The following is an 18506-nucleotide window of genomic DNA, read 5'->3' as shown; positions in this document are numbered from 1 at the left end:
CAAACCTGGTAAGCTCAGATCACATGGTGGGCTTTACAAGCCCAGAGACCAAAGTTACCACACAGCGTGGTCTGAATGTAAACATTCCTCACTAAGAGTGGGTCATGGTAGATAGTCATGTTCTAGGCTCAGTTCCAGACACCAGAACACAGATCACATTGTTATCTGTTACCCACATACCATTTCTAAAGGCTGTGCCCACCAAGGCAAAAAAAAGCCTGTCTCTCCGTTTCACTTTTTATCCAGCTTGTGATTTCCCTGCTTTGTGTTCTTCCGCCTCCCTAATCGACCACCACTGACTTTTCTGCAATCACCTTAGTTCTCCTGTTTTGATTATAAGGCATAAAATAAGATGCAAAACTGCACTTCTTCAGGAATATTTTTTCAGTCCATTGAGATTTTGCTTCCCAGAAATTGTCCTCATTTTAGCTCGAATAAAGTCTTTCTTACAAAACATTTTCTTGAGCTGGAGCTTCTTTAGTCAATACTCATGTTCCTTTCCTATCTCTGAACCTCTTGTGCATCTGGGATCTTAGACTCGTGTATATGGGGTTCTCATACATATGTACGTGTTAAATTTGGTTATATTCTTGCTAATCTGTCTCATGTTTATTTGATTAGATCAGCCAGAGAACCTTGAGGGTGGGTCTTTTTTCCTCCCCTATATAATAATACCTTTTTTTCTAGGTTTCTTAATGACTATTGCTGAAGGGCATCTTGCATTCACAAGAAACACAAGGGCAAGTACAGACACAAAACTGGTAATTGATAGACTGAGAAGAGCTCACCAAACACAGCCCTAGAAGTAAGTGCAGTACCCAATAAACACCAATCATAAATAATAAGTATAGAGTGTTTCACTAATAACAATAGCTGCCTTCAATTGAGCATCATAATTAAGACAGCAGTTTCTGGGAGCTGCAAGTTGGCTCCTCATTCTATTCTCAACCTGCCTGGTACAGATATCTGATCAGATCACTGGGGAGGAGAAGGGAGGGGCTGTAGGAGGAGGTTGCTGAGGCAATGATAAACAGTCTAGGACGGGATTGGCTGGGAAGCTGAAAGCCTCCAGATCATGTAGAATTATAGAATTATGGGCTAGAAGATTTAAAATAAAAGGAAGGCAGGGACTGGCTTTCAGGCTCTCTTCTTTAAGGATGCCTGGATGATGGTGCTGCAGCTGCCTGTGTTTCCCAAAGGACAATACTTTGGATGGATTTTGGATGGATTTTGGATGGGAGAGGAAACTCCAGGTGCAGCCTAGGATCGGGCTGGCCTGGCAGATGATGGCAGGGTTATTCTTTGGGTGTTCCAGGAGAAACGCACTCTGGGGCAGAAGCCTGCTATTCTTCCAAAGTTGTGTAGCTTCTGCATTTTATGTTGTTTTAGTTTTTAAACTAATCCTATAGAAATAAGATAATTAAAAACTATAGTAACAAGGGGAATGATGAGGGGACTTAGGAGCTAAAGAGTTTAGCCTTAATTGATAGGCTTCAGTGACTAATTCATGTGGAGAGTTGTTATTCCAAAATTGTGTAGCTTTTGAATAAAGACTCCTTTCTCCTACCACCAAAACTTTGCCCCCAGAATTTTGCCGAGAGGGTGGCATCAGGTAGCGGGACCCAAACCTGTTCCATAACATGTTCACACTCAGCAAGCTTGACTGTAGTATAATAAAAATATTCTTGGTCTTTCCACTGTTCCTGGTACAGAGCTCCTAAAACTCTGAGAATTTCCTGAGTGATGAGTGTCTTTTGTATGCTAATGAGAAGACCCAGGCTAGAGGCCTCTATATAGCTTCAGGATGCAAGTTAGTTGCCAGAAAAAACAGCTATGAAACTTTTGGACCTGTCCCTCCCCTAACTCTGGGGAGGTCAGAGGGGCGGGGTATTAGACCAATAGCTAATGATTTAATCAGTCGTGGCTAAACAATGTGACCTCCACAAAAATCCCCAAACAGCGGGCTCTTGAGGTCTTCCAAGTCAGTGAACATATCAAAATGCTGTGAGATGGCACACTTGGAGAGGGCCGGAAGGCTTTGCATGGATCGATTACGGTGGGTCGCCACAGAGCAATCATGTTGCTGCTTCTTTGTTGCCAATGCCTGAATCTTTATCCCTGTAAATAAATATGAATTTATTTTTCACATTTTTTTATTTTTGATAATTCTTGAAACTGATGATGACTATATAGAGTTTCATTAGCTATATTCCTTCTATGTTTGTGTACATTTGAAAAATTTCATAATCAACTGTTAAATATAAATCATGTATATTTTGTGCCTATGAAGTCCTGGGTTTGAGATTTTTTTAATTCTTTAAAAAAAATTTTTTTTTATTGTTCAAGTACAATTGTCTCCATTTTCCTGCTACCACTTTCCCAAGATTTTAAAATTCTGATAAAACAAGTAGAAAGAGGGAAAAAGACTAAGGTAGAGGTTATTTTTTGAGAACTTACTATGTGACTAACACTGTGTTTAGTGCTTGACAAACTTCAATTAAAAAAAAGCTTTGTAACAAGTCCTTCTGGTGGATGTTATGCTTCATGGCTTATTAATGAAACATTAGTAGCATAGAAACATTAAATAATTAATTCAAAGTTAGAAAAGAACAGTGCAGGAATTTGACACTTGCTTGGGTCCCTTTCTTTTTTTTTTTTTTAAATCCTCACCTGAATATATGTTTATTGATTTTAGAGATAGAGAAAGGGGGAGTGTGGGGCAGGGGGGGGGTAGAGAGAGAGAGGGAGAGAGAGAGAGAGAGAGAGAGAGAGACTGATTGTTTCCTCCCTATGTGCCCTAACCGGGGGCCAAGCCTGCAAGCTTTTGGTGTACAGGATGATGCTCCAACCAACTGAGCCACCTGGCCAGGGTTTGGGTCCAATTCTTAGTTGCTGTCATCACTGATATAACATAACCATATTACTAAGTGGACAAGCAGAAGCCATACATCTATTTAAAGGCTGAGAAAGTTTTCACAACCATGTAGATTCTATAATAGAAGACAAACCAGAGACTTCAGGTGAGAAGTAGTCTTATCAATGCACCTTAGCATTACAGATAATTTTTAGTTTTTCTGGTTGGTTTTAACTTTGCTAAATTTGCCTGTTGTCAAGAATGTTGCTAAGCCCCCAAACTCACTTATCTCCTTACATTTCTCTCTCACCTATAAGATTCAAAGCTCAGCAGAGACCATGTTTCTATAATTCCAACACCACGCTCAGTTCCTAGAATAAGAAGAGATGCTCGATATACATTTACTAAATAAATGACCAAGAACTTTCATGTCACAACCTCATCCTCATGCAGAAAATCTCCCTGTGCTAGACATTGAAGCACAGGTCGATTCTAAACCTCCAGATTCCAGAGAGGGACTCTTGCTGAATATTCAGTTTTCATCCTGTAAATCAGGACATACTTTATGTTATTACTTTCTGATTTTCTGCTTTTCCAGGTGACAGAGAAGACATACGATGTTTCTTAATCTCTGGGTGGTTTTCATGGCAGCAGCCTGGGGAGAGAGAACGTGTGTGAAGTGGCTTCAGTCCTGAAGGTTAACGCCAGAAGTGCTACATGTTTGTCTTGCCTTTGCTGATTTTAGTCTACTCAACAGCAGTTGGCTTTTGCCATTTCCCCAGAGATTCCAAGCAGGTGAGTCATGCTGGGGTGCCATAAGAAGGGTCAGGAGATGGCTGCAGGGAGGCAGGAAAGGGGCATTTTCAAAGTTTGAAGTACTATGTCTTTATAGTTAAGCAGGATTTGACTTTATCCCAGGCATGCGATGGCTGCACGCCCTGCCTCCCACGTTAGAGGGCTAGACACGCAATCTCCTCAAGTGATGCAGGCGATGCTGAGTGTAAAGGTGGGAAGCCCTGAGCGACAGTGCTAGCTTTGCCCTGCTTCAGGGCTGCCGCATTTAGTCAGCTTTTTAGAGAGTGCAAGATGGGGCTGGTTCATGTCAGAAAAAATGGGAGGAATAGGTGAAAACACATACACAGACTCGGTTAACTTTTAACTTTTATTCCTGACTAATATATAGCATATTTTATGCAAAAATTATGAGTTAAATATAATTTAATGGAGATAAGATACTTAAAATATAATTGTGACAATTAAAAAAATCCTATCACGAATATAGAAGGAAAAAGAGCCAGTAAACAACAAAAGAAAAACAAATGAAATGAGAACAAAATCTCAACTTTGAGATAGTACATTCATTCTTCCTCTTTCCCCGGTTGAATCTCCCTGGAGCAACTGTTGAGATCAAGCTCCAGAGAAAAAGGTAATTTACTTTTCTAGAATGTTCCAGAAGATTCTCCAAAAATGTTCCAAACGAGGCAACCAAGGCTCAGTGGAATGCACCTGAGTCTTCTGTTCCCCTGAGGCTTCAGGGAAATGGAGGCTTTTGGGACCCTTGAGGCCGCTGCCTAAGATCATCTGTGCTTCCTTTGCCTGAGTCCTTGGCCCTCACTTAGGTTTAGAAATTGGTGCTCTCTCTGTCTGTTGTGTTCAGTTGCAGATATTCCAGAGTGCCTTTTTTGTAGCTGGCTACCCGTGTGGGTTTTCGGTGTCTTATCCCCGCAGCCTGCCTTTTCTGCAAAGAGTTGGCAATCATGTCTGAAAATTCGGCTTGCAAGCGTTGTTGATTCTCCCTGAAAAGTGAGTGGGAAGGGAAAATGGAACTTCTCAGCAATTCATACATAATATTTCTTAGCTCCAGAACAATCAGTTCAGTTTATCAAACACTTACTGAAATATCTTGTGTGCTAAACACAGGAAAATGAGCTTTGCCTTGCTTGGATTAGTTAAGGAAGTGTCATCCTGCTCTGTGAAGTTTTAGAAAAAGCAGACTCTATTTCAACCTGAAGATTATATTTCAATCTCAAGGTGAAGCGCCTTGCTTAATGTTAGAATTTGGAAGTGCGGTTAAGTTTACATGTGGCACTGCAGAGAGGGGAAAACATGCCAGAACAATGCTAGGCTCCGGCAGCACAGCCCTGAAAACATGTTGGTCCCACGCATTTCTAGGACTGTGGATCTTGTCTGGGGAGGATTCAGAATGAATGGAGGGTTTCAAGAATTTGGAATGGACTTGGAGCACTCCTCGTAAGAGGCCAGGTTCCCTGTGACCCAGGGAAGACCTGGGCTGTTTTGACATCTCTACAGGCTGGGTCCAGCACCTAGGAATCTGCAAGACAGAGTTTCTCTACCATAGCGAATGTCACAGCTGTAGCCACATGACTGATTGGAGCAAACAATGTGCAACTGCATGACTCTTTGAGGCCCTTTTGGTGAACTGAAACCTGTCAGTTAGACCTGAAACCTTGTCTTCCTCATCTTAGAACAGAGAATTGATGGGAAGACCAAGAACCAAAGGCCTGGGGTTGGGGGAAGTCCTGTTTTCAACATGTGGCCCAGCCGAGTGCTTCTTGCAACATCACAAGAATTCTAAATTAAAAAGGAAGAAAATTTATCTACTGTCCTGTTATGCCAACAAATCCAACCGGTTCTCATTGTCTATATTTTCTTCTAGCTCTTTTTGCCACAAAAGTTTTGCCAGTTTCCCCACCTTAAGTGTGTAAATTGTAAACACATGTGCATTGTAATAAACACTTCTCAAGTGACTTTTCTGGGGCTCGTCTGGAGGATGTAAAATGTATGGAAAATTACTGGTAATACATTTTCGCTAGAGCTGGTATTTGAAAAGCCTCCAGGATGCTTTACTCTTATCAGAACCAGACATGCAGGAAGTGAACTCCCAGCTGCCCTCTGTGCCCCTGGGCATGTCTGGAACACCCAGTTTCTAGCAGCTGGAGAAGTGAGGTTTCTCAACTTCTCACCCGTGTAGTCCTCATATTCAACATGACATTGCCACTGGCAAAGCACTTGCCAAGAATTAAATTGGCTATATGTAGCACAACTTACAAAGCCAAGACCTCCACTCCCTATCCCTACCGCATCCAGCAGCTTACACAGTAGGAGGGGTTGGCAGGTTGTACACCTGGTTCTTCATCCCGGTCAGCCAGTAGGTGGTCTCGGCTCCTCTTCCCTAGTGAGACAAGACAGGCATGTACCATGGAGGCCAAGGAGACCATGCAGTTCTAGCCTGCCATTCTGACAAACATTTCACCTCTGAGTTTCTCATCCGCACCTATATTTCAGTTCCTGATATGATTTGCATTATCTCTGGACAGATCTTTTATTTCCAAGTGCCTTTTAAATACAAGTCTCTTAATCACGAGACATGTCTTTTTTTTTTCTTTAAAAAAGTAGAGTTTTCTTCTCCCCCAAAAGACACTTCAAAATATCACAACAGCAACATCACAAGAATTCTAAATTAAAAAGGAAGAAAATTTATCTACTGTCCTGTTATGCCAACAAATCCAACCGGTTTTCATTGTCTATATTTTCTTCTAGCTCTTTTTGCCACAAAAGTTTTGCCAGTTTCCCCACCTTAAGTGTGTAAATTGTAAACACATGTGCATTGTAATAAACACTTCTCAAGTGACTTTTCTGGGGCTCGTTTGGAGGATGTAAAATGAATGGAAAATTACTGGTAATACATTTTCGCTAGAGCTGGTATTTGAAAAGGAGTGTCATCTTTAAAATTAGTGGGCTTTTGGGCCGTGTTTGAACTGTAGTGATCCACAGACCTTTTCTATTTGGGGAGAAATGCTCTGTGCAGGAAATGTATTTATGGAGGGTTCAAAAAGTAAGTATGATATTAGGACCCTACCACCTAAAATGAGGCTTTTCCAAGTTGCAGTCACAGTGTAAAGGATAGAAGCTGCTGGAGACAGATAAGCGTACCGTCAAAAGTTGGTTTCAGAAAAATTGTGAAAAGATTGTCATGACTTTCAAAAAAGCAGCCTGTGAGCCAAGTAAAGGCAAGTATTGGTGGCTTTGGAGGGCAGCTGTTCTGAAAGTGGGTGAGCAGCATGGAGAGCCTACAGCAGTGATTCTCAAACTTCAGCGTACGTCACAATCACTTAGAACACTTGTTACAAATATAGATTCCTTGTGGCCCTGGCTGGGTGGCTTGGTTGGGTGGGGTGTCATCCATACACCAGAAGGTCTCGGGTTCAATCTCCAGTCAGGGCGCATGCCCAGGTGGCATTTATTCCTGGTTTATACCCACAGATAGTCTTGCTCAGTAAGCCTGGTGGGAAGTCCAGGCCTCTGCCTTTGGACAAGTACCAGGTGATGCTGAGTCAGAAGTCTGGGGCCACACCTTGCGATTCTCTTGTCCAGAGCTTCAGAATGATAGAGCCCTGGCCAGAGAGGTGGCCTTAGAGAGAGGCCACATCTTGCAGTAAGAGCAAGGACAAAAGAAGATGGGGATTTTGACTTAAGTTAATTTAGTCTTGGACCAGACTATAGCTCTTGGGTATGGAGGAGGAATTGGGGACAAAGCTTGAGTACATGTGGGAAAAATGGTGGCAACATTTTATAACACGGTCATAGTTTAAAATGCCCACAGGGCTCTTTGAAGTAAAGGAAAGCGAGTTTACATTCTTTGGTGGTGGCTTCTTCTGCTTGGGATAGTGGGTGGTCATCGTGGGGATAGTAGGTGATCAATGCAGGGACTACAGAAAAGGGTTCTTCATCTCATGCTCCTCAACATTACTACCATTGAGTGTCCAGTCTCAAAAGAGGTGGCCCACGTGTCTCTCAGTGGTTTTCCTGGGTACTTTCTCTGTGGGTCCCTTACCTTTAGGTATGTTTCTCCTCGTACTTCATACAAGAACTGGCAATCAGTTCTCTTAAGGATGGCTATGGTGGAGCCACTCACGTGAATTCTCAAGGCTGGAAAAGCAAAATAGATCAATGAAACTCTTGCCCATTTTGAAATCTCTTACATGACCACACTTGTCTTTCCTTGATTCAGGACATTTTTTTCAGGTATTCTTGCTAGCTTAGATATTTTAGTGAAAAAACACTTAAAAGTACATTCAGGGAGATAAGAAATATTATCACGCATGGGAATAAAAAATGCCTGGCCTTGTTTTTTGGGGTCCTGAGTGATGGGGCTCCCCAGGATGTGCTCCATAGGTTCTTACTCCAGCTCAGAGTGGTAGCCCCAGGGCCTGTTTTTAGATTTAGCTGGTGGTGCTGGATTTGAGAGTGGGTCCCCATGTAAAAGTTCCAGTAAGCAGCCTAAGTGTTGGCGACAAGGTAAAGATTCAGGGAACAGTTACAGGATCTCGATTTTCACACATTTTACTCCTCTGGGATACTTTTATCTTCCTGACGTATTAGTGGTGAGGATATATTTCTATTCATAAGTCCATTTCTGTGTATCACCTTTCCCAGTATGGGCGTTCCAGACAATGACAATAGTAAGAATAATGGCATCTCCATACTGTATGTCTACCATGTGTCAAAGGATTGCTAAATGCTTAACATGTATCATCTCAAATCCTTCCAGAAACCCTCCAGCAAGATTGGTATCTCATTCTCAATTTATATCTTCAAATTTCTGATGCCTAGAAAGATGAGGTATCTTCCTCCCTAGCCTACCCCTACGGTGATTTGCATCGTTATCATTTTAATCCAAGTCTCTTTGGCCCCAACCCAATTTTCTCCTTTATATATCATGATTTCCCAGTATAAACTAGTATCAGGTTGTCAGTAAACTGAAAAATACTGTTTTAACACCTGTGTTTTTGTAATTGCTGTCCACATCTACCAATGCTTTCATTCTCTTGTGTGTGTATTTCTATTACTATCACTGTCGTCAATATTTATGGAGCATCTACTACATGTAACACATGGTACCTCTACCTTGCCAAGGCAAATGCCATATAGGTTCTTGCATATAACAAATACTTATATGTTTTCTTTACTAAAACCAATTCCCAGGAAAACCGAATAAAAGAGGACTAGGAGAGTGAACCGGGTTGTATACTCCATACCTAGCCTACTGATTTTTTTTAACTTACATGGATCTATGCTAAATTTCATGACTATTCCAGGTAGAGCATGCCTGGGTGCATTGCAAATGAATTCAGACTAATAGAAGCAATAAAACTGAGCCTAACGGGAATAGTTATTGGTAAACAGCCACAACAAAAGGAAATGTAGCAAGGACTGGAATGACACAGGCTCATGTGAGTCAATGCGACGAAGGGTCCTTCCTCGTCTCACTGGCGCATACTATGCATTTCACCCCCTTATTCCCTTCTGCTAGAAGACAGACTCTCTCTCCTTTAAGTAAAACAATCTCCCTTCTTACGGAGGCCAGTGGACTCCATCCTAGAGGCTGTGTTGACAGTATCGCCAAATAAACAATAACGAGGCATCTTGATCCCCACAACTCCAGCGGCACAGGGACCTGGAAAAGGCAGAAAGCGGGAAGCAGAGGCAATGAAAGTCACAGCGTGCTGGTAAGGTGGTTCAGACCCCTCTCGGGGTCACAGTGCTGAATGCTTCATTTTAGGGAGCAGTGTCTGAGGGTGTGAAGGGTGAGTTTTGATTTTTGCTTTAAATGAATGTATCCAATGAGGGAAGTGTCATTATTCAATGCATGCTTTGGGAAAGTATTTTCCCCAGCACAGAAAAGTACATTTGCATAAAACAAGAAGGCATCAGGGATCCAGGCTGAAAAGTCAGAAGTCATTCTTAATATTTGAAACAGAAGCTGTCAGGAGGAATGGAAATGATCCCATTCCTTGCCTACTGGGCTCAGCCATATAGCCTGGGGTTCTGAACTGCTGGAGGGCACACTACACTTGAAGGCTCAGTGGCCCAAGTTTGTCTTATTTTATTTTTATTCAGTAGGGGAGCATTTCTGGGATTAATAGCACGATGACAAAAGACCCAGAAGACAAGGATTTGGTATAATCTCTGAGCACCTCATGTGCCAGGTGAATGCAGTAGAATGGGTGAGGGGCACAAGAACATTCTAAGGAGAACAAAGCCAAGGCAAGACTGTGCACTGTGGTTGGGAAGAAGGGTTGTTTAATCATGTATTTGTGTGGAACAATTGAATGCAAAGAGTCAAAGATTTTAGAAGTTAAAGATTAACTCAAACTGAAAACTAGGTTCTGGGTAGAGGTAACTATTGATTTCCTAGTTTGGCTGATTTCTAGTTGGATTTTGATCTATATGAATTGAGTTTGTTTATAAATTTATCCTGTAAGTACACTACGTTTATGAACATTGAAATAAAAATCAAGATACTGGATCTTCCCCTAAGTGCTGAGCTTTTCCCTGTTAGGTTTGATACAAAGTAATATCCCCCTCCCTCCCTGCAAAAAAAAAAGCAAACAAATGAAGAAAAAAAATAAACTTTCAGCAGGGAAGGTGCAGTACAGGCAGCTACTTGATCAGAGGATCTCCGATCTGTAGCTTCAGTCTAATCACCAATGACCCTTCATTTCAAAAATGAGTGATAAAGCTGGGAAGGGCCTACAAGTGGAAAATCCCTGCAGATATTATATCTACAACTATGCAGATATGATGTTTTCAGCTATCACTATTTAACTTCAACCTTTTAATTTCTCAGGGTGAAACCCTAGGATAATAATAAGAGATATGAGGTATGTGTACCTAATGCGTATTCTCATTCCAGCCTCATATGGTAGCACTGTGGCCCGTGGGGGTCTGCTCAGACACTGAACAGGCCAAGGCCACAGTGCCAGGACCCAGAGCTCCATTCGCTCTGACTTGGTTCATTCAGGCAGACCTGTTGCAGCCCCTTTCTCTTGCAATTTGCAGTGGGTCAGAAAACAGACAGCATGCTCTTGCTGGCTAGCAAGATGCCCAGGCAGTTCCCTCATGTGTGCATGGAAACACCTGTGGCATTTGGCTGTGGACATGACTGCGGAAGCCACAGCTAAGTTCCTGGTGGTGAAAGGCATGGCAACAGTTTTTAACTTCTATCTACTGTCACTTTGAGAACTGCACTGATTTCTTAATCAATAAATATTCACTGTCAGGCTTTGGGATAGGCCCAGTGGATACAGGGTGACTTTTGTAAATGCAGTTGCCTGGTCTTGCCACAGTGCCTGGGGTGATCTCCTGGGGTTTTCTATACTCTGGCTCTTCTGCGAGGCTTGAAAGGCAGAAACAGGAGCAACACCAAGAAATTATAGCAAGATATGATTTAATATAACACAGGGAAAGGCTGTCTAATGGTTACAACTATTTAATTATGAGTTGGCTTTGGGAACTGAGTTTTCAGGAAATCCTGAAATTTTTCTGAAAGTGGCTGTTATTATTTCGAAACTGTGAAGATAATTTCTGTTCTGCAAAGGATTAATTTAGATGGTTTCTGAGTTCCTCTCCAACTATGTTTTTCTATAACAACTGTAACTCATCTTCTCAAATCTTTATATTCAAAGCTGAGTAACTTTCCTGGTTTTTGAAGCAGCTTATGTACTTTGTGTACCAATGAGGGGGGTGAGCTGGGGTGTAAATGCCCTTTTATCATAGGAAATCAACCAGCCATTTCCCCTCTATAGATAATCTAATCCATTTAAAATACCATAATATTTTAGTGGGGAAAAAAAGAAAAGAAGTTGGGGGTGGAGGAGAGGGAGAGAAAGGGGAGGAGAGAGAGGTAACAGTAAATACAGCAACGTAAACAGGAAATCTGAAGCTTGTTATTTCAGTATGTGGTTTGTGTTTATCATTCCAGGAATCAAAGGTGCTGTTTCCTAGAATAGTGATTCCTAGAATAAGAATGGGTCTCATTATGTCAGGATGTGTAATGGGATCTCATTTTGGCCGACAGAGTCAAGAGTAAACCTCATGTGAAAACTGATAACATTGGAAGACTATCCTTTCTGATTGTTTTGGTGCGCAGAGATACATATGGTTTCTATTTGCTACAATACTCAACTCCATACCAGAGTGAACTCCAATACGAATCCATATTGGGAGGCCCGGAAGATGTTCCAGCTCAAAGGTTCCCACAAAGCTGAGAATATCTAAAGCCATCTTGGCAATGTCTACTGCGTGCCGATTGCCGTTTCTCTTAGGCAAACCACTAGCTACCATGTAGGCATCACCAATGGTTTCCACCTGTGGAAACAGTTTCTCATCAGTGAATCTGCCCCTTCAAAAAGCACAAGAAATTAAGCAGAAGCAGTTAATCATATATCAAATACAAAAGAGAACTCAGTATGAGCATAGCCCTGTACACTTTTTCTGGGACCAGTTCTATGCTAATTTCTTCAGGGTTTTTATAGTCTAGTAATATGGATGATAAACAGCTATAAATGATTATCATGATATGCAAGTATATCATCATAATGTAAATCATCCAGATGTGTTGACAGTTCTATGAATATTTAACTATTTCAATAATCTGAATAGTTTTATGTAATTTTAGGAATACCTTTAATTACCAGAAAAGTCATTTTCAGCACTTACCATTTTTTACATACTATTTGGAAAAAAAAAAATTGTAGGTTCCTCCGAGATATAACACACATTCTTGAAGTACAGTGACTCTACACTTTTCTTATAATAAGTAGTAAGTTTATATTAAGAGTATGTATAAACATTATTCTTTGATAAATATCCTCCCTTTTAATTTTATTGTCACAATCATATGCATAGTTCCTATTTATTGGTTAGTTAACTTTCTGACTTTCTAACTTACATACGGTAAGGATTGAGCTAAGACAAACCTTAAAAGGGAAACCTTCTGTATGAAAAATAACCACTATGACAGAGTGTTAGATGAATGACTTCTAAGCTTTGCTTAAGGATACAGAGTTTCAGGCATATTGTTTATCTAAATAATCTTCACAATGATCCATTAAGGTAGGTATTATCATCATCCCGTTTTAGAGATAGGCAAACTAAGACCTGACAAAATTAAATATATTTTATGAGGTTACATGGTTAGCTAGAAGCAAATTGGGATTTGAATGAAGAGAACTATTTCTAAAGTTACTTTTTCCATATGGTGTGCTGCTTTTCCAACATGCAAATGTGGGACTTCAATTCTCCTTTACTCTTCCAACTCTAGACTTATTAGCCTAGAATGGGTCAGCATTCTAGTCAGGTAATATTGTAGATCCAGTTCTGACCTTACAGAAAGTTCTCCCTGTTCTTCTTTAGTCTTCTTTGACTGATGCTTGCTATTTCAACAAGATATTCCTATTCTACTTATTATAACTCCAGTGTCTTCTCTGCTCCACTTGTAATCAGCCTAAACACTATCCATTTTTTGAAGATGATTTGAAAGTATGTCATTTTTTTCTAAATTTAGTGCCCAAAATTCATTCCTGTTGAACTTTATGTTGTTTCTTTCAAACTAATTCTTAAAGTCACATGGTCATTTGACTTTTGGCCCTTCTTATTTTTCCACTTCCCTTCACTTTTAGCTCAGATTCAACTACTGATTCATTAAATCATAAATTAGAAAGTACAAGACCTGAGAAATATTAGGAACAATGAATTCTGGCCGTGCTGACTGGGGGCCATACAATGATCTCAACCTGTTAGGAAGAAGTGGTTACCTTGTACACGTCATGGTGGTCGAGAATGTGGTCAAAACTCTTATAGATGTCATTCAGCATGTCTACCACTTCCATGGGCGTGCTGTATTTGCAGATAGTGGTGAAACCTACAATGTCACTGAAGTAGATTGTAACTTCTTCATATAGTTCAGGTTCCACAATGCCTTTCTCCTTCAGAGATTTTACCACTAGCCTAGACAGAAGGGAAAAAAAAGGCCATCAACTTCAGTAAATTTTTTCTTCTCTTACATAAGTCTTTGAGACAGTAGTAATTGTCCACCAGGGATTCTAGAATTTGGGAACTGGGTGTCTGGGAAGCAAAGATAAATTGCATATACCATATACATATTACATACATACACAACACATATAATACATATATTTGAACTCAGATGATTTTGAGCAGGTTCAGCATTAATTTAGTACTTGACTGTTGAACCTAATACACATATACATAATTCTAATGTTATGTAACCATAATACATATACATGCTTGCCACCTCTACCTCTCTATCCATAGTTTCTTTTAGCTACATCTCTATATCCAGAAGCTGAAGAGAGTGTAATTAATATAGGCATTTGAATGACTATAGCTATCAGAGCTTTCTCATTCAAGTCAATGGTTTTACCTTTCTTATATATTTAATATGGCACTGTTTGTTTTCACTATGAAGGAATATTCATTTAAAATTAATTTTGATATAGGATGAACAAGAATTTTTTAAAATATATTTTGAACCAGATTTGGGTCCTTTAGAGAGCAAAGTCAATTACTATGTAAACAAGTTAAAATTATGCTAACACCAAAGAAGTCAAATAGAAGCAACTTAGAATATCTTTGTTGAAGAGATACAAAGAGCAGTATATCAGACGCAGAATTAAGAGAAAGAACCACCAGAAGGGACTTCATATCCTTTTAGGTGCCAAGTTGCCTTTTCGTTTACCCCTACCCCAACCCCAACACGAACCGAGGTTCGCCGATCTGCCCTTGGAATCGCTTTGCGAAGGATCTGAATGTGGAGCCACTAGAATCAGAACCTGGAAGCTGGGAGGTTCCATAGAGGCCACTGAGAATAGATCCCTTATTTATATGGATCAGAAAGCTGAGGCTTAAAGAAAAGTATGACTTTCACAAGGTCCCACAGCCACCCAAAGCTGAGCTAGGCCTAGAACTCAGCAACATCCCACCCTTCAGTTTTTTTCTCGCAGAGCACTCCCCTGCACCCCAATGACCCAGGCCTGGGATGACAGTCGGGGAGGTGGGTAAGATGGGGCGGTGTGCTGACTGTGGCCCAGGGGGAATGTCCGGCACTCTCTCAGAAAACATCCAATCAACCACAAAAGTTACTTAGAGAACCTCTAGAGCTTGAAGGGAAGACGTTGTTTAACTGGTGCAGCAACGGCACTTGGGGCCTTTGAAAAGCATTCCTTTGGCATGGTTGTTGAATCAACAGGGACATTTCCGGGGTGGAGCTTCTTGACATGGGCAATATAAGGGTGCAGATTATTTTGGAGGCTACCTAGTTATGACAAAATGGAATATTTCACTATCTTTACCCTTCATTTTACTGATTATACCTGAAAAGTCTCATGAGCTTGGAATATAGAGAGACACTAATGTTGGTAGGTACATGAAGGGGCCATGACTTCACATGGTGGGTTTTCATAACAGGTTGTTGCCGACGCAGATAAAATTAGTGCACAGAGTATATGTCTTAGAAGGGCTTCCCAAAGAGAAAAACTGCTCCCTTAACCTGTTTAAAAACAACCCCAAGGGGAACTGTTTGTTCAAGCAAGTGTTTAAGTACAATAGTGTCTGGTTCCTACATGCAGTCTTAAGTTTATTAATAATTTTGCTGTAAATATTTCTTTTTGATTCTTCTAGTTGTTGTTTGTTTTCTACCACCTACTAGTCCAGAAAAAAGGGAAGAAAAAAATCCAAGGTGGTGAGCCAGTTGTTTGAAATCATTTGAGTAACATTCTTGGTTAAAACCATGGATGATGACACCCTGGAAAGGTAGCCAGATAATCAGGATATAGTTTTTATCACAACTCAGCATCAAAGGTCAGGCAAGGAATTATGTATTATGTAACTAACATTTATGGAGCGCTGACAGGAATTGCCTAATAGAGTTCCAGCCTGTTCCAAGGTGCCACTGCTAGGCTGTCCCTTGGCTCTCTGAGGGCATGTGGATTCTATATTAGGCTCTCTTGAGGTCCAGGAGACTGAAAAGAGCATGTGTGTAACTCTAACCCCTTCACTCGAGCTTGTAGGAGACAAACTATTTCTTTATTTAGAAAATAGCTTCTACAATCTCAAAATCATCCTTTACTAATGTAGAACTGATATTCTAAATTAAGTATCCGTTCAAAATAAAATAATAACTAATACAAGTTCTATCTAAAGGTCATACATATTATATATAAGAGTAACAAGGATGGACATTCTGGGCACTGTGCTGAATAAGGACTTTAAATCCTGCCCATTATTTCAGAACATTTTTTGAACCAGCCTGTGAGGTACGTGGGTAACTGAGGTTGGAGTATGTAGGTAACTTGCCAGGATCCCGCATCCGTAGTAGGTAGTGGGACCCTGATTTGCCGGCAAGCCTGGCTGATCTCCATTGCTGATATCGCCCAGTGCGAGACTGCTGCCATTAGCCTTAATCTAATAGGCCATTTTATCATATTTCAACAAGAAGAGGACATTACTTCTCGCTGTGAGAGTTGTGGGTGCCTTGGCCAATGACTGTTTCCTAACTCTTCACATTTTTAGTTGCTTATTTTTAACATTCCTTAGTTATTACCTGAGTACCAACACTTAAAACTTTAAACTATTTGGGGATTTCAACCTTACTTCCTTTCTCTCTGTCATGTTTATTATATTGTTTCACAAATGGGGATCAGCCTATACACGCCTCTGAGGTGAGACGTCTGAGGTGTGGCCTCACCTCCCCCACTAAAAACATTCCTACTTCTTATAATTTGGCTTCTACTTCGAGGTAGAAAGAAGAAAGCAAAGAAACTAGCACTTTGCCTGAAAATGTCTCATAGCTCATAGATTCCATAAGAAAACTAATTTCCATTTTGAGACTGAAGAGAGACAGTGACTTGCCTAAAGTCTTAACCCGGGTCCTTCCAATTCCACAGTCCGCACTTCTTCTGGGGCACCCCATGGCCACTTGAAAATAACCTTTTTTTTTTTTTTTTTTTTTTAAGGTATTAAGAGTGTAAACCAGGACAAGATTTAGCAAGGTCCATGCATTTTTAAACTCAAATCTGTTAGAGAATATGCAAAAGGGAGCAATCCTAAAGAGATACAAAGCAAAACAGTGCTAGACAAATATGCTCAAGCTTTCAGCATTGAGTATGAGGCGTGGCTGCGTTGTCGTGGGAAACCGCATCAGCAGTTCGACTTGCCTCACCTTGGGAGCAACATAAAGTTAAGTCTGTCCGCTCTGTCCCGCTCGGCCTTGTACAGCTGTGTCCTTTCCTCCACCAGATGTTCCAGGTTTCGAGAATACAGCTGCAGACGTCGGATCAAGGTATCCATGTAACTTTCACTTTTCTGGTCATGAAAAAGGCTGTGGGTAGTAATAGAGAAAGAGCTCTTCCATGTTGTTAAAAAAAAACCATGAACATCCATTAAAACACTGGGCAAATATGATGAACAGGTAGTTAAACAAGGACAAAATAAAAATGGCTGAATACAGAACAAAAAGTATAGAACATCAGGAAAAATTAAAGAAACAAAAATAGAATAAAGATTAATACAACTAAAAAAAAAGTTAGAACAATAGGAATCAATGTGGGAAAGGGGGAGCAAATACATATATAGAACCTCCCTGGATGGCAATCTGGCAAAATGTGTTATAGGCTTTAAGAATACAGATACCAACCATCTTATCAGTTCTGCTTCTCAGAATTATCCTAAGGAAACAGTGATGAGTGTGCTGAAAGTTAACTACAAAGACAGTCACAGCATTCTACACAATAGCAAATGCTTGAAAATAACCTAAATGTGTAACAAAGAAGTAGTTAAAATATTATGACCCAATAGAGTATTAATGTGTTGTTATAAATTAGAATAGTTAAACACGGAAAGATGTTACCTCTATATTGCTCAGTGAAAGTCAGTTCATAAAACAGCAAAAATTATAACCTTATTTTTGATTTTTGTAAACTGGTGGTCATCTACTTACAAACAGGCAATGTTTGTGCTTTCTTGTTTGCTCATTCTTTTTCCAAAATTTTAATAATAAATAATTTTCAGTAAAGGGAAAACCTTTAAAAAGATGCTCTTAGAAGAGGTGACAAATGGAAATACATGAGAAGAACCAAGAAAAGCAACATTGAGCCTTATATTGTCTCCTCAGAATAGAAAGCCAGGGTCGTAAAGCAAAAACAAAACACAACAAAACAAAACAAAAAAACAAACAAAAACAACAACAACAAAGAAACCCAACTTCGGATTACTTTGTTAAACCAAGGAGACTTAGGTGAGAAGCCAGCTCTCTGGGACACCGGGGCACATGCCAAGATTCGGTGCAGAGCTGGGTCAGAGGCAGGCGGAGCTACTGCGGAGTTGCTGTGGGGGTCAGAAATAATGTTCGCGCTATATATGGCACACTCGCAGGGTCTGAACGAAGCATACCATTTCATTATTACAACAACAACAATAAGTTACCACCTCCACACTCAAGGAGAAAGATGGCCTACATCACAATGCTCTGGGGTGTGGAGGGAGGTTTTTTAAAAATTCAATACTTTTCTGAGTCCCATTGCAGACCGATATGACTGGAAAGGGATAGGTTTGGGGTTAAGGAACAGGATTTTTAAATGAGTTCCCCAAGGGACCCTTACTAGAAACACATGGTATAGAGTCTAGTTGGTAGAAAGGATGAGGGAGCAGGTGTAAGGGATGAAGATGGAGATCTTCATGATGAGTAGATTCAATTAAAAGTTTCCTTAACCATGGCTGCAAATTTATTCGCCTAAGGAGCTATTAAAACTCATAATGTCAGCCTGCTCCC

At 40.4% G+C, this 18506-nt stretch overlaps 1 protein-coding gene across 1 annotated transcript in view; it reads right to left on the bottom strand.

The window, feature by feature from the left end:
- Nucleotides 1-4231: 4231 nt before the first annotated feature.
- GUCY2C (guanylate cyclase 2C) overlaps nucleotides 4232-18506 on the bottom strand; it is a 67132-nt gene continuing 52857 nt past the window's right edge. The window contains exons 21-27 of the mRNA XM_054590919.1: nucleotides 16899-17057; nucleotides 13474-13666; nucleotides 11851-12025; nucleotides 9234-9332; nucleotides 7710-7804; nucleotides 5971-6047; nucleotides 4232-4650 (exon numbers count right to left, since the gene is read on the bottom strand). Coding sequence (XP_054446894.1) covers nucleotides 4476-4650; nucleotides 5971-6047; nucleotides 7710-7804; nucleotides 9234-9332; nucleotides 11851-12025; nucleotides 13474-13666; nucleotides 16899-17057 — 973 coding nt within the window. The 3' untranslated portion in view covers nucleotides 4232-4475. The remainder of the gene's footprint in view (nucleotides 4651-5970; nucleotides 6048-7709; nucleotides 7805-9233; nucleotides 9333-11850; nucleotides 12026-13473; nucleotides 13667-16898; nucleotides 17058-18506) is intronic.

The sequence above is a fragment of the Pteronotus mesoamericanus genome, unplaced genomic scaffold (assembly GCF_021234165.1).
Source record: "Pteronotus mesoamericanus isolate MK-2021 breed Mesoamerican mustached bat unplaced genomic scaffold, CSHL_Meso_final scaffold_21, whole genome shotgun sequence".
Lineage (NCBI taxonomy): Eukaryota > Metazoa > Chordata > Mammalia > Chiroptera > Mormoopidae > Pteronotus > Pteronotus mesoamericanus.
Note: the sequence above shows the minus strand (reverse complement) of the source record. Positions and strands in the feature narration are given on the sequence as shown.